Raw genomic sequence first — 15,926 nt, 5'->3', positions numbered from 1 at the left:
TGTAGTGGAAGCATTTACTATGTAATACACGAGTAGCTTTAACGGTTACAATGATTTGGCTCCACAATATAACATAATATCAGTACAACTTAGTAACCTTGGAGAATCACAAAAATGAAGTGGTTAAAGGGAAAAATCTTCCATAGAGTGAAGTCATCCAAACAAGTCTATCAAGGAGGCGATGATTTGGTGTCGTTGTATTCTAGAAGTACAGTCAGTGTCAATCGAGATATCAATACTGTTTGGCAGTAAGTTTAAACTTGTTTTTTTGCCGTACGGATAAAATTGGTGCAACAAGCGGATTTTAGTAACTTATAGTAGTAGTAACGGGGTGCCTTATTAATGGAATATAGTTACTTATACAATGTTAAATGCAAGAACTGTAACCAAACGAGTTACGACACTTGATACTGTAATTGCCCCGACTCTCAACTGTAGGCTCGGATACACCCGACGAGGGGCGAGTTATCTATCTTTTGGGCGAGATTTTGCTCAAAATCTCTTCTGTTTAGAATCTATATGTGATATATAAGTTGCGATTACCTGATTTCCACAAATGTAACATTGGGTTTGTCCTCCAAGGTGATGTAATTTCCCATTTTGCTTTTAACAAAAGAGTTTTATTTTATTGCACTAAAGAGAAGTCACCTCTTATACAGCTACCTTGTTTTCTGTAACTTGCTTTTAACCTGTTTTTGTATCATGTGTTGTGTATGTGATTTATATTTATCATGCATATTACACTGTTACGCCATTACATTGGTTTATTTTGTGTTCCTTCCCTAGTATACTTCAGGTCATAGCTACAACTAACGTAACGGAGTCCCTGCATCTTTTTTGCTCCCTTTCTTCAAAATCATACTGAAAATTTAAGCATTGTCTTACATATCTGTGTACATCGACATGGGGTCTCTACGCTACCTGCAAAACACCCGCCTAGCTAGCTCAAAACAAAACAACCTTAAATTTAGAATTGTTTACTTTCCTCGTAAACGTCCGGCTCCCGCCACGAAGAAAAATCTCAATGGCTCGAACTGATAAAAAAATTTCGGTAACTGTTCGGACGGTAGAAACTTTCAACTTTTAATTAGAGACAGGCCATTTAATAAGGTTATACTAAGTAGACAACTACTCTATTTTGTTTACTTACACTCGAACTAACCTTTTCTGATGCGGACAAACCGTTTTAAAAACTTTCCACAAACTTTTAAAACTTCACTTGCCGATAACATTAAAGCTTTTAATTAGGATTGCTAACTTCTACTGCGCACTTTATTTTAAAACCGACGAACTACGTCTTCAACAAAATAAATCGGACTGACTGCCCGAAAATTTAACGTTAACAAATTTACACGCTCTTGAACCGTCGCGAAATTAGCAGCATCATTTTCTCGTCGTTTCCAGTATTTAACTAAACACCACCCCCACCATAAAATAAGCTCCTTTTTTAAAGAATTTTTCAAATAAGTTGCCAATCACAACGGAATTTAGTAAATCTTCATCATCTTCATCGCCCAGATCTAGTGTTTTTTTTTCCTATAAAAAGGGAAACCAATTAGAATCTAATTTGCAGGGTGAAAGACTCCTCAAATAAAAGAATTGATATCATATTTGCTGAACCCAGAAGGTAAGTCACTTATCTATTTCTTCCCTCATGATAACATTGAACATTTCTTGTAGAAAGTGTAGTGTCCTTTAACAGGCTATTTTTTAGTTCTATAAATTGCGAAGTTCTTGCTAATGCATTTTATTAGAATTTTTGTCAAATTATAATTCTCTATGGTGATCATATTTGTGTTTCAAATGTAATGGAAATCCCTGTACTAATAAAGGGCCAAAATTTTAAAATTGTTCGCGACTTTCGTTGTGAAACCAAATCCTGTAAGACAATTTAAGCAATTAAAAACAAAACAAAGTTATGTTAACCCCCTTTTCTCACTAAACGTTGTAAAGTAAATTTTCAATTTTCAATAACTTTTAGGATTTGTTTGATTACGTCTTTGCTTCTTGTAGGTACCCGATTAATTACTATAATATAGAGACTGTTATTTGAAAGATTTATACCCTATATAGGTACGTATTGCCAAGTCGGGCGTACAGAATAATGCACGATGTTAATCGTTTGCTTCCTAAAACGAAAATGTCCCATTCACTTGTCACCGTAATTCTCCTTTTTTCACAAGGAATTTAAGTAAATTTATCTAAAGTTTAAAACCTATAGGAAATGCGTCACAGTCTAAGAGAACATGAAGTATGCATGAGGCCGCTAAAACAATGAAGCTTCAAGGGGTGAGGTTTTTCAAATAGAAAACAAGAATAAGAGAGGATTTCAATCAAACGAGATGAACTCATGACTTTATGCAAGAGGTGGGCAAAGCCGGCGAACAATCCTACTCTTCCTTCATCCAACTTTATTGGGTTCGGCATCGAGGTTTTGATCTGTCGTTAGTTATACCATACCTACCTCACGCTAACAAGGATTTTAAAGGAGCCGATCTTTACTACACGCGTAATTGCAATACCGAAGGAGGGCACAATTTTATTGGCAGTAGCTATAGGTAAGAGATAAGTTAAAAGAAAGTTTTAAAATTGTATAAACGTGTTCCCGTACATAATGCATTTGAATAATATGTATAGTATCGCTAAAATAAAGGGACAAATTAAAAAGTAGCTATAATAATAATATGATATATTGTGCTACTGTGTGTTTACACTTACACTTGTCGTACATAATTCTAAACTAACACAAAAACATTTAGGTTTACTTTCATAGAATAAAAAGAAACTAAAGACATTTAGAGTTATTCACAAACTCATCAAACGTATAAAAAGCTTTCGACAATAAAATAGTCCTAATTTTGTTTTTAAACTTGGGCATAGCTATGTAATGTAAGTAGATATGCCATGTAACTTACATACATATGTCTAATAAAGGATTTTTTATTATACCTGAATCACAATCTCCGTTTTAAACACTCAAATGCGTGCGAAAAAGGGCCTTTAAAACACACGTGCTTTAAAGTTGCTAAGTAACGATACTCCAAGTATGACTTTTGAAACTGTCATCTGGATGAAATAAAAAATCCTCTTAGGTCGCTTTCTGTAAATGCAGAACATTTCTTTGGCTTTTGTACCTATCCTTTGGTTGAAGCTTTTACAAACGCGCGTAATTTAGGGTATGCTTCCAAATCTGTTCCACTTTTTAATCGCAGCATTGCTTTAAAGTTTTTAATGAATGCACCAAAATATAGAAGATTTAAATACCTTTGACATTTCCTTCATATATGCCAGCATTATGGATGCATTTAAGACTGTATTCGTAAATAACTTCCTATTCATCCATGGAAACAACTTTTCATATTCTTTATAATAGGCTTTACTGGAGTTGGATTTTACACCTACCAACGTTTGTTTAGATTTTACAACAATCGATTTAATGGACGGTGTATTATGTTTTTCAACGGAAATCGTTTAATTCACAAAGACGATGATTTTTATAAGCAAACGTCAAGTGACATTTCCATGGCAATCGTGAAATTACGAACACCCAGCCCACTTAATTAGACATGCATTCGAGTATAACGTCAATATGACTTCATTGTACCTATTTCCTATTTTTAAATTATACTGCAGGTATAATAAAAAATACTATAAGATACACGTGTATAATTGGTCTTTAAAGCACTTGCAACGTTAAAGGCACTCCGCTTTGCGTCGTGCCCTTAAACTCGTTGCGCGTGCTTTAAAGACTTGATTATACACTTGTATCTTAATATACTATTCTTTAGGGTTATTTGTAAAACACATACTGGGTAAATAGCCCCAATGGATAGTTATTATTAATTACTCATTAGGTTTATTTAGGTTTATATGCTGGCACTGTTAATTAGACTAAGAGAATGTGTACTGAAGGAAATCCAAGGAACCGTAGAAGGCACATTTCAGTTTGTAAAAGTTAAACTGACCTCAAAGGCGATGATGAAGGCGAAGTCGAAAACCGTATGATGCTCAAAAATGATCAGACGTAAACGATCAGATGAAGACAAATTAATAAATAACGTCGCCACTTTCCTCAGTAATAAGGATTACCCGCCAAGACCGGCATGTTTAAGTACCACTAAAGTACTAGGTGGGAGATACGCGGTGGATGATCGAATAAATTCGTCAAGATTAAAGAGCTAGCTATTGATTTTAATATTCATTGAGAGCTAATTAACTGTACACTATACACCGATTATGGTTGTCAACATACAGTCTTCCTATTTTGAGTACAAATTGCCCTTATATAATTAAACTTACTCACGGGACCGGAAATTGCCGCCATCTTATGCGAACACAACTGGTGCAAATCTTTTATCACATTAATATAATTTTTTTAACTTGTTATTTCAATAAAGTGTGCATCTTTTAACGGTACTTTGAAACTAATACCGCTATATAAAAACGTATTGCAATCCGAGGTGAACATACATAATTCGGCACGCACATAATTTAAATGTTACGAGAGATGCAGTATGTTAGGAGTGTGTTTGGTACAACTGGGGATATCACTTTTGCTTTTGTTTTTGTCGTTGAAATGACAGATTCTTGTTTTGCAAAAGATGTTGATATCCGAAGTGGAAAATTCCAGAAGCGCCAAGCTAAAATTGTCTACGTTATTTATCTAAGCGTATTTACTTAAATGCTGGTGTTGTATGTTTTCCAGGTAAAGGTATTTTTATAGGATTCCTTATTTGGTTAATATGTTTCTTTTTAGGTTATGCTATATGTTTTAATTTAATTACTTATCTTTTTTACCTATATCACAATCCGAAACCCATTTATTAATGGTGGCACCTCCTACGTTGACTAGATGAAAGGGGGTCGTGGAGAGTTTTTGAATTCAGCTCTACAAGAAACCCGGTAAGGCCTTGAGCACGAATTTGTCATGAAAGTCATTAGGTAATCACGAGACATTGAAAGTAAGAACATGATTTGAAGTATCTAAAAAACTCTTCATCGCGCCGTGTTTTTATTCTTCCCGCATCCACTACTCCCTGATCTTTAAGGTTTTCTTTTATATTTTCATCGATGCAACAGTTTCGAGTTAATCGACACAGTTTCTATTACGGCCAGTTGCAGGAATGCGAATTATAATCAAAATCCTACATTATTTGTCAAATCTGAGCATAAACAAAATTTTTGACATTTGATTGGCTGCATACTGCAGTATAAAGTCAATCAAATGTCTTAATACTAGGATTAAACAATGGTCCTGGATTTTTTTTGTGTAACTACCTTTTTTATATTCCTTAAAATTCTTAACACACTGTACAACATTTTATTAATCAGAAAGGAACTTGGTAAAATCACGTTCCTTGCATTTCACGACCAAGAATCGCGGCACAGTATTCTCCTTGTCGCCGGCGTCGCCCTAAGTTGAGGGATTCATTCGCATTTTACCGCTACTACCAGCGGGCCAAGGCCTTTTTTCCGTTCTATGAGGGTCGTGTGAACAAAAGGTGCCTAGGATGATTGGTGTCGGAGTTGAAGATAAAATTGGGTAGGTAAGTGGGTACTAAAGGCGCTTGGACTCGCCACCTTTAGTGCCCATTGATCGCCTTTTACGATCTCCAGGACGGGAGTGGGCCAATTCTATCCCCGAACCCACAGGGGGTATTTATTTTATTTTGCCTTTATTTTTTAATGGGCGTTCAGCCAAGGCTGCTCTACCAACCCAACCCACTATAGCTATACATTTACAAATATCCATGCCCGAACCCGGATTCGAACCAGGGGCCCTTAGCACCACAGTCCAGATTTATTGAGCTGCGACACACGGGCCGGAAAATATTATTACTTATTGTATAGGTACCTACTTATACTTACTAAATTACGTGATTATCACTGACTAGAAGACGTAAATGAACTTTTTATGCAACAGATTCCAAATCCATGCCTCGTTTACTTACACATCAGATTTCATCGCGGATTCCTCCCTCTGGGGCTCAAATCATCGAAACCAATTTAGTTAAAATTTTTCCCCATTTATAGTATTTTACATTATTAGCCAGGTAAGTGAGTTTTTACTGGCGATAGGAGAAGTTGACTAGCGAGCGTTGGGTATACCTATTTTAGAACAAAAATCAATTTTCTACTTAACATATCTTACGCCCTCTAGCGAAAAACCTAGAAACTTGAAAAGAATTTCCAGTTATTTCTCTTGGCCGCTTTTGTTATCAAAATCTTTTTCCCTAAGATGCAATTAACCTGGTTCCATAGATATGACATATGTGACCTTTATTCATAGGGCACCCTGTGGTAACAGCTCGATGGATTTTGTCCAAATTATATGTATATTAGGATTTTTTGAGGATTTTTGAAAAAAAATTATCAAAGTCCTCGTGGCCTCTTGCTAATATATAATCAAATCAAAAAAGAAAACAAGGCGTGGCTTTAACCCTAAATATCAATCACAGTTATCAACATTCCTTCATTCAACAAAGATTGTATCTTTCCAGTTTGCAATATCTTACTGTAATCGATCATAAACCTAACATGCCCTATTTACTTTTACTGAAAGGTTAATGCTAGGAATAAATAAAAACACAAATGTAATCACACCATTTAATCTTTGGTCAGGTACAATAAAAAAAACAACTAAGTTACAAAATATTAGAAAACAACATAGGTAATTGTAACACAAATACTGTCAATAGAACAGTATTAAATTGTTAAGTATTATCTCAATTAACATATTGACTAGTACAAACACAATTATAACTTAAAAATTCCTCAGTCTCAACAATAAAAAAATTATTATTGTTTAGTAACTGAAGGGGATCAGTTGAATCATTATCTAATCTTACCGTTATTAAAAACAACATGTTAATAATAAAAATCTCACATTGGAAAAGTAATTGTGGTTCTTAGTTGTTCTTTGATATTTGATTTGAATCTTATGCTAACATGACTAGTTAAATTGTTCTAAATACAAGTTAAACATGAAAATTAAGTCTAATTAATCATATGGACCTGAGATATGTGTTGTGTAGTATTTATGTTGATAATTGTAAATGGGATATTTAAGTATATTTACTTATCGCTGGAATCACCCATACACCTGCCCTAAGGAAACTACACCAATATGGTGGCAGTTACATGTGAGTAATTACTCAACCGCATGCCAATGTCCACTCCGATTAAGCTAGGCTTAGTGTTCTGTATAACACAAAGAAAACTAGCAAATTTCAAATCAAAGGCTGAAGACAACTGAAAACCACAATAAAGGTGTCAATACGTAAATAAATATCAAAAATACCCAATGTCATGGTATTTGCTAAAATTGCATATTAGTAAACTAATTCACATCAAACGATCACATTTAGTGATTTTGTATTGCACAAGTACCTCGAACGCACCCGATGGATAGCTGTTGTAAATTGCCACAGTCATTTGCTAATCGCAACAACTGCTTAAGCTGCTCTAAAGATTTGAGACAAACAACCACACAGCAATTACTTTCAATGCAGTCACTGCTTAGATCGCCACCAAGACTTGTCATTGACTCAGCCTCGTTGCCGCAACTAAAATTATCTACCTGTTTAGATGCACAACAACCATTACTTTCTGGTACATTTCCATTGGTAGTGTCACAATTACCATAAGGACCACACTTACAGTCTTCACATTTGCAAATATCAACAGCGGCAGTTACCTCTTTTAAAATGTTTACCTTGACACTGTTGCCACGTGCAGTTTGATCAGCTAACCTACTTGGATTGTCTATGCCGACGTTTGCAGAACTAAACAATGGTGCATCATCTAAGTTAGTATACGACTGAATACCCGTAAGAACTGCCTGATTTTCGTCGACTGCAGAATGCTCAAAGACGTTTATGGGACTGTTGTTAACCAAACTCATAACATCAATCCAAGTAGAGGGACTTTCTTCCTCGCACGCTAGAGACATTTCTAAAGCTTCAGGGGTGTAAATTTGACCATTTAGATCTACCGAATTTTTATCTAACGCCAACAAGTTGTCACTGGCAGGCGCCACAGTATTGGGTGGACGAATTGTTTTTACGCTTATAATATTTACATTTGGATTATCATTTTTACAAACAATACTATTTTGAAATACTGATCCCTCATTGAAGATATCATTGACAGCGAAACTATTTAATTCCGTATTACCGGAAGATGATTTATCATTTAGCTCTATGTCATATAAATCCAAGCTGGCGTTTTCGATTTCTGTGATGATCGAATTTTCCTCTAAACTGACTTCGGTGTCTTCTAATGTTTCACCTTCTTTACTGTCCTCAATATTTTCGCTTCCAATGTTATAGGAAAGCTGAATCGGTATTGGTTCGGCCGTATTCACGGTTGCATAGTGTTTTAAGTTATTGGCGACTTCGTAAGTGGACATATCCAATTGTACTTCGGCAAATTTCGGCTGGTTAAAATCGTGTGAGATAAACTCAATACTGTTCTCGGTATTACTGTTGAATGTATGAAACTCGTCAGCATTGTCAGATGGCAATATTATCTCTGCATCTCCCTTCGTATCTCCACTATCCATCGCTTGTAAATCTAAAAGAAACTTTAGTTCCTCTCCCAACAGATTTAATTTACCTGATAAAGAATTTACTCCATCCTCCAAACCTTTCCATCTAACATCAACGTTACTGACCAAATCGTTCTGAAAGATAATGTTGCCTTCAAAGTCAACAATGTAACTCTTATCATTATTCTCGCATTCCTTATCATTAAATTTAATTGGAGCATTTTCCTCACTAATGTCACTCTTAATTAATACGGCTTCCTTATCTTGACTAAGGTTATTATTCAACTCATTGTCTTGGTCTATCATGCGTTGATGCGTTTTGATGTGTGATTTGAGACTATGCTGGGTTGAAAATGCGCGTTTGCAATTATCTTCTACGCAAATGAACGGTTTTTCGCCGCTGTGGATTCTGCGATGAGTTTTCAAATGATGGCTCGCTGTGAACGCTTTACCACAACCTTCTTCAATACATCTATAATAAAAAAAACAATCATCACAGTACTGTTTACACAACTGCAGTTATTGTAATACATGTCCATTGAGTCACCCAAAAAATTACCTCTATCAACTGTCCTCATGGACCAAATTAAAGCATACAACAATGTAATAATGAAGCGTGATAAGCCGTACAAAACAAACAGTACTGATGGTTAATACTACATTTTCACATTTTTTTTAACCAAATGCCAAGCTCGAAAGCAATACAATGCATTTGAGGAGTGGATTATAACCATATCCGCTTTAAAATATGCATAATACCATTATCAAGGTGGAAAGTGAGAAAGTAACTTTTTGTTTGCTATAAGCCGTATAAGGAATTTTTATCACTGAACATAAAATTTACAAATGATAGGCTCTCAGTCTGCCTCATTTTATTTCTGTTTTTGAGGAGATTCCTGCTCCAAGAAGATTGTAAAAAGATTATGTTCTACAGGAATTACAATAATATTCTAAAAAAATTCCAAGATCCTGAACATTCTACAGTTTCTAAAGGCTCTAAAAGAATGGTCTAAGGACTCTAAGGGGACTATAGAAAGACTCAAGATTTCAAGGTCCTAAAGAGAAGAATCTACAAATACTTTGAGGAAATCCTACATGGATTTTAAGAAAATTCCAAGCTTCGTTTGATAATGAAAAATGTGCTGGAAAAATTTGAATCTCATAAAAGAATTGTATCAAAGGTTCGAGTGCGTGTAAGATCACGTTTAGCGCGTTTATTTCTTAGACGGATTTTATTTTATAATGGAAGTGGTGTTTCTTTAAATACTGAAGACAACGAGAAAACGAGGAGGCTGCTAGTTTCGCGACGGTTGTCCTTTTTTTATGCTAAATCTCGGACAGTCAGCCCCATTTGTCGAGTTGAAGATGCAGTTCATCATTTTTATAATAAATTTGTGCGGAAGCAAGTTAACTAAAGTGGTGTGACGTGTTGTCCATTCACGGAAAAAGTGTCAAGTTGAAAAAGTAAGCAGTGCGCCTAAATATCGCAAAGCTCGTACGATCAGATTATTTGAATTTATCTTAAAAAACTGTTAAGTTTTAAAATATTTTATTTGTCGACCACATGCGTGCGAAGTAAAATGCGCAAAAAAGCTTTGTAAACTTTTCTTTCTTTCAGGGATTTTGTTTTAACAATAAATTTTTGTCATTGTGTGTTTCGATTCGAACCCATTGTGCGACCCGCATAGTTTTTCATGTCAGATGCCTGACGCCTATGACGAAATAATTACAATTCTAAATTTAAAGGTCGATTTGATTTGAACTAGCTTGCCAGGTGTTTTGTGGGTGACGTAGTGACCGCATTGCATACAGCAAAGTAAAAATCTTATGTCACTGTGTTTGTGGTCGCACTCCTGCAAAACGGCTTGACCAATTTTGATGTACTATTTTTGTATATTTGTTAGGTATGAAAATAGGTCATAAAGTATATTTCATACCGCTAGGTGGTTATATAATTCGTCGAGTCTGCGAAACCGAGCGTATATCCCATCCAATGAAACATTAACTGATAGGCGGTATGAAGTCCGCCGAGCGTGCGAGGTGAAGCGGCACAGAAAACAAGTATTCCCAAAGGCGGTACGAAGTACGCCGGGTCTGCTTGTGGTTCTATAGGCATTCTGAAAAGATGCTAAGGAGATTCTAAAATTCTGGGAATCTGAAGTTGCTGAAAATACTAAATAAATATAATAATATAATATAATAAAATAGCATTTTAACAGACGAGACTACCAAGAATTTAAAATGTGTCCAGTGTGTCTAATCTAATTATAAAACACATTCTTTAACACAAGATCAGCAAATATGCTCAATGCGATTTCGTCACCAAACAAATCCAGTCTTAAAACACATCTTAACATCTAGCATTTGTTAAAATTTGGACCTGCCAAGTTTTAAATGTGACCAGTGTGATTTTGTCACAAAGTACAAACCCAGTTTTAAAACACATGTTTTAATCCACAAAACGAGTAATAATTTCAAATGCGCCTGGTGTGAACTACAACACCATAAACCTTATACGGAAATAACACGCCAGTGAAATGCCAGGAATGTCAAACCAGTGCGCATGATCGGTATTCTACTGTTGGCTATCCCTGTCACAGGTTTAGTGGCTGTACGTTATACCTATCTATGGAAAATATATGGTCTAGAAGTAACAGATTTCTGCTGTGAAAGCCTACTTTACAAGTGAACAAAAGGGTTAATAATAATATTGTTCTAAACAAGTAATGAGTGTTATTCATACTGAAGGAAGCGATAATTATTTGCATTAATGTGAACGCAAATGAAATCAAAATGCATTACACTGTTCGGTGTTTTAAAGCAATTCTTTAGCAAACTGAAGAGCCCTGGATAAACCCGCTAAACTAAATATACACAGACACCATAAACCTGTAAACAAATATGAATGTTGTATTCTAAAAGATGTTTTTTAATTAACTAACGCAAATTATAGCCACAGATATACTACATCCAAAAAATTGGAGTAAAGACCAATACAAAAAATGTTTCCCAAATGAACCAGGTGTCCAAAATGGTTCCCTTGGAAACAACATTCCCAAACATTGAAGTATATACTCATAACTGGAAGGGAAACAAACATATTATTAGTAAAGCCAGACAAGTGGCAGTACTAGTACTAGTAACATTAAATTGTGTGAGTGAAATAGTTATACCACCACCTCATTCTGTCGCACCGCTTCAACGATACGCATTTGTCGACTATACTGGTTTCCCTTCCAGTTACGTTGTTTATAGTTCAAATGACAAAATTTGCTTTCCTTATTTAATTTTTTCTGGACAGCATAAACCACAAATTAAACATTGTTTTACAAAAAGTGAAATAATTGTAATAATAATACCGTAACAATCATGCACGTTAAAACAATTCAACTAAAATAAATTTGCGAATATGTTAATAAAGATTCCAAAATAAAAATAATGCCATTCGATGGAATGGATGTATATTTATAAGGAGGCTCTAAATGCAGAGCAGCAAGCTTAGAAATAAGCTACAGGATCAACAGGTCCCCTCTTGAACGCCCATTGAAATCTGTACAATAGTGATTTTTTTACTAAGCCTCAAACTCTAATCTGCTCTAGTCTAATACCTAAATAAACAAAGAAAAACGATGCGATGAGTTTGTGTCTGTACTCTTGCTATTCACAAATAGCTCTGCCATACGAAAATATTCTAAGCAATATATTATTACATTTCGTACTTTCGGATTCATGTTAAACAAGTACAAAATTTCGGCTTTCTGTTAACTACTGAAAAATATATCGACAATACCTTTTTCCTAAAAAAGCAAAATTAAATACCACCAAAAGCGCACAAATTCACAAAGGTAAACCCATGCAAGAATTGGTTAATATAAACTCACTTATACGGCCTTTCACGTGTGTGAGTGCGGATGTGTTTCTTTAGGTCACTTAGAGTCGTGAAGAACTTCATGCATCCTTTCGATTCACAGTTGAATGTCGTACCATTGTGTAACCTTTGATGAGCCCGCAGTCGGTACAAAGTATTGAATGCTTTCGCGCATCCTTTGTGGTTACATTCGAACGGTTTAACCTTGGTATGAACGCGAATATGAATTTTTAAACTGTACGAAGTAAGAAAAGCCTTGCCGCAATTTGGTTCAGTGCACTTGAATTTGTATTCTCCTGAAAGTAGTGTCGGGTTTTATTATGTTTGTTTACAACTTCACACATAGTCGATTAGAAGCAACCCAAAATGATTACTAAAATAATGATGAACCGTGATGTCCTAGGCAATTATTTATTATGGACAAGCTGATCTTGAAAGCTGTACCAATAACGCTCTACTTAAATTTTTGAATGAAAAAGCACAAAAACTAATAAATAATAATAATAATAGTGTATGTTGAAATGGAAATGGTGTTTTTGAAGTGGTTGAGTTTAAGATTCTTGGAAAACCTTAAAAACTTCTTCTCACTGTCTCTCAATTTTTCACGACGTCCACATTTTATCTCCTTTCTTTGTTCTTGCTTCCTCTCTACTCTTCTGTTGTCCTTTCGAGATTAGGAGTAGCTGGACAGTCTTACCGCCTTATTATCTTACTGTTCCCTCCTATTGTTTTTCTTTGTTGTAATGTTATCCAGCACCCCCATCTAATTTTCAAAGTCTTAAGCTGAATTAGGCAAAATTTGGGTGACTATTATCAGTTCTCTGCAGCAATGGAATTTAATTTAGAATCATGCCTCTAGTCAAGAAACTATTCAAGTACCTCTGAGAAAAATTGGAATATTTTCAGTGTGTACAAATTACGCAGAATAAAACAAACAATAGTCAAAGTTACCAACAGAATCATCCTTTCTACATTTAAATACAGGGTGAGTTTTTCAAAGTTTATTTAGGATCTCAGAGAAAGTGACATGGGAAAAATGGTAATCCATTACATTTTAAATGAAACCCCCACTTTCTCACTAAAAAAAAGGTTTCCGAGATCACCATGCTAAACGCTAAAAAACACATATGACCAAGCAAGAGAAAAACACACAAACTTACCCAAAATTATCCTATGCAGGCAAGAGCAGAAATGGCAAGGTTTTATTAAATCAGAATCCTATGCATAAATAACAAGTGATCAATTAAGAACGGCCCGAACTTGATGTTATAATGTAATGTTTTTAGCAATGTAAACATAAATAGATACAGTATACTAGATAAATTATTCAGTGTTTCGATCGAGCGTGCGTTATTTGATCACCTATTAATAACACAATGTAAAATTAGTATTCACAAGAATCATAGAACTGTATAAGTACAAAAAACGAGCAAAAATTTTAACAACCTTAATTTCATTTGAACATCCTCATAATGTTACCGTTTATACCGAGGTTTATACCTTTCAATTAACAACAAAAGAAAATACTCATTTCTTTCATATCCTATAAGTTACGCTCAATAGAATGACGATACTTGGTAAAAGAGAATGGCAGCATGCAACACATTTTCTCACCTATCTCACATACTTATTAACTGTAAGTCACATATGGCCATAATGTACCATCATTTATAATTAATTGCATGCAAGGAAAATCCATCACAAGAATTTTGCAATTATTTCCAAACTGTAGATGCAAATAACCATTTATGCTAACCTTTGTGGGTTTTCATATGAGTACGAAGATTTCCAACTGTGCTATATGTTCGAACACAGCCACCATATTCGCAGGAATATCGATTAAACTGGCCATCTTTTGAGTAAGATTCGTTGTTTGATGTTGTCAGAGCGGTGCAGTCTTGCATTTCATCCGATGTGTCTTGATTTGTATGCATATAGACTCCATCTTGCTGTAATGACTGGTTGATATAGCTAAAACAAAATTCGCAATTTAATTAGTATACTAAAGTCGTTATTTATACACCAATTTTGACAAAAGAACAGATTCCTTTATTCTGTTGTCAAGAGCACAAATTAATAAGTTGTTACCCATATAATACCATAAAGCCTCAAGGAAAATAATAATCAACTAATTTATTATGAAATAATTAATTATCAATAATTAGCATTTATTAAAATTATTATTCATAATCACAGTCAGAAAAATCGTCATCTCAAGACCCTTGTGAATCATTTGAAAAAATTCCTATTACATGTCCTACATGTGTTGTCTTATCATTTAAATAAAAACCATTGATTTTTTTAACGTTTATTAATGCATAAGGTAAGACCTTACACCGGTCCCCTGTACACAGAGTTTTGTGCACAGATTTGAACGGTCAGTGGGCTCCAAAATGGCCAGTTGACTATACTTAGAATTACCACCAGAGAAAACAGTTTTACACAGATACATCAATAATGATACTCTAAACAAGATCGAAGTTAACTTTTTCATGCATTAAAGTTAAACATTAAGAGGAAAGTGGGTGAGCTCTTAAGAGAAATTCTCTGCAACATTTCATTTTCTCTTTGTAGGTAGGTATAGGTACCTTCTTCCAACACCCCATTTTCCAGGTATGCCTCGTCCAAACAATTCATTTTGCCTTTGTCAGTAACCTCATCTGACACACAGTTTTCAAGATATCTGCACATCACCAATCGGTATGTTTCTTCCAGACATTCCAATAGCTCTTTGAAAGTACCCCTGACACTACTTTCTCGAGATACACAGAATTTTCAAGAATCTCAATAAGGGCTCGAGGAAGAGTGCCATACCATGAGGAATAAAACCACTCCTCACTCGCAAAATCCCAATTCCACTAGTACGATTTGCAATGACTGCCATGATACTAAAAGCGTAAGTAAAAGATTCATTTGTTTGGGTATTCCTTGCATACCGCCCCTGCGATACTTGTATTTTCCAGTCTCCCCCCTTCACATTCCATACAAAATCAGAAGCCAAATATTTAATATTTATTTCTAGCATTACATACCTAGTACTATAATTTATTATGCAATGTTATATATATTCAAATTTCGAATAAAATGAAATTTAAAAAATATCTAATCGAAGACTCGAACCGAAAATGTGACATGTCTAAATTTGGTAAGAAAAATTTAATACTTACACAAAACTTTCATCATATTCCCGTTTTTCCGCAAATGCCGTTGTTTGATCATTTTCATTATCAGATCTTAAGTTACTTAGGGGCAGTTCCTCGTAAACCTTGTTAAATGAGGAATACTCCAAACTATCGTCAATGCAATCCTCTAAATCGTGCGTTACTAGAATGCCATCGAAATTTTCGCTTTCGGTTACTTGCTCTTCCTTTAACCAGTCTTCCATTTTCGTAATAATAACAAAATCGACAAGTTTTTTTTCCACATTTTAGAGTAAACAAATCTGTACTTCTTTCATGTCAATTAGTTCGGTTAAGAACCTTACCTTACCTTAAGCTTAACCGATTTTAC

General features: G+C 34.8%; 1 protein-coding gene across 1 annotated transcript; it reads right to left on the bottom strand.

Moving 5' to 3' along the window:
- Window positions 1-6,592: 6,592 nt before the first annotated feature.
- On the bottom strand, window positions 6,593-15,905 carry LOC116182272. Its single transcript, XM_031502792.1, has 5 exons — window positions 15,584-15,905; window positions 14,173-14,387; window positions 12,430-12,712; window positions 8,617-9,020; window positions 6,593-8,574 (listed from the first exon to the last, which is right to left on the bottom strand). Exons 1-5 carry the CDS (start codon window positions 15,799-15,801, stop codon window positions 7,364-7,366), a joined length of 2,331 nt encoding a protein of 776 aa, XP_031358652.1. The 5' UTR covers window positions 15,802-15,905; the 3' UTR covers window positions 6,593-7,363.
- Window positions 15,906-15,926: the final 21 nt, after the last annotated feature.

The sequence above is a fragment of the Photinus pyralis genome, unplaced genomic scaffold (genome assembly GCF_008802855.1).
Source record: "Photinus pyralis isolate 1611_PpyrPB1 unplaced genomic scaffold, Ppyr1.3 Ppyr1.4_unclustered_Scaffold450, whole genome shotgun sequence".
In the NCBI taxonomy this organism is placed as follows: domain Eukaryota; kingdom Metazoa; phylum Arthropoda; class Insecta; order Coleoptera; family Lampyridae; genus Photinus; species Photinus pyralis.
This window is presented reverse-complemented; position numbering and strand designations above follow the sequence as displayed.

Excerpts from the sequence above, each read along its gene's own strand:
- LOC116182272 (XM_031502792.1), bottom strand. The coding sequence starts at position 15,801 with ATGGAAGACTGGTTAAAGGAAGAGCAAGTAACCGAAAGCGAAAATTTC. Across the intron at positions 14,388-15,583 it reads GAATATGATGAAAGTTTTGT|CTATATCAACCAGTCATTAC; the intron begins GTAAGTATTAAA and ends ATTTTGTTTTAG. Across the intron at positions 9,021-12,429 it reads ACACGTGAAAGGCCGTATAA|ATGTATTGAAGAAGGTTGTG; the intron begins GTGAGTTTATAT and ends TTTTTATTATAG.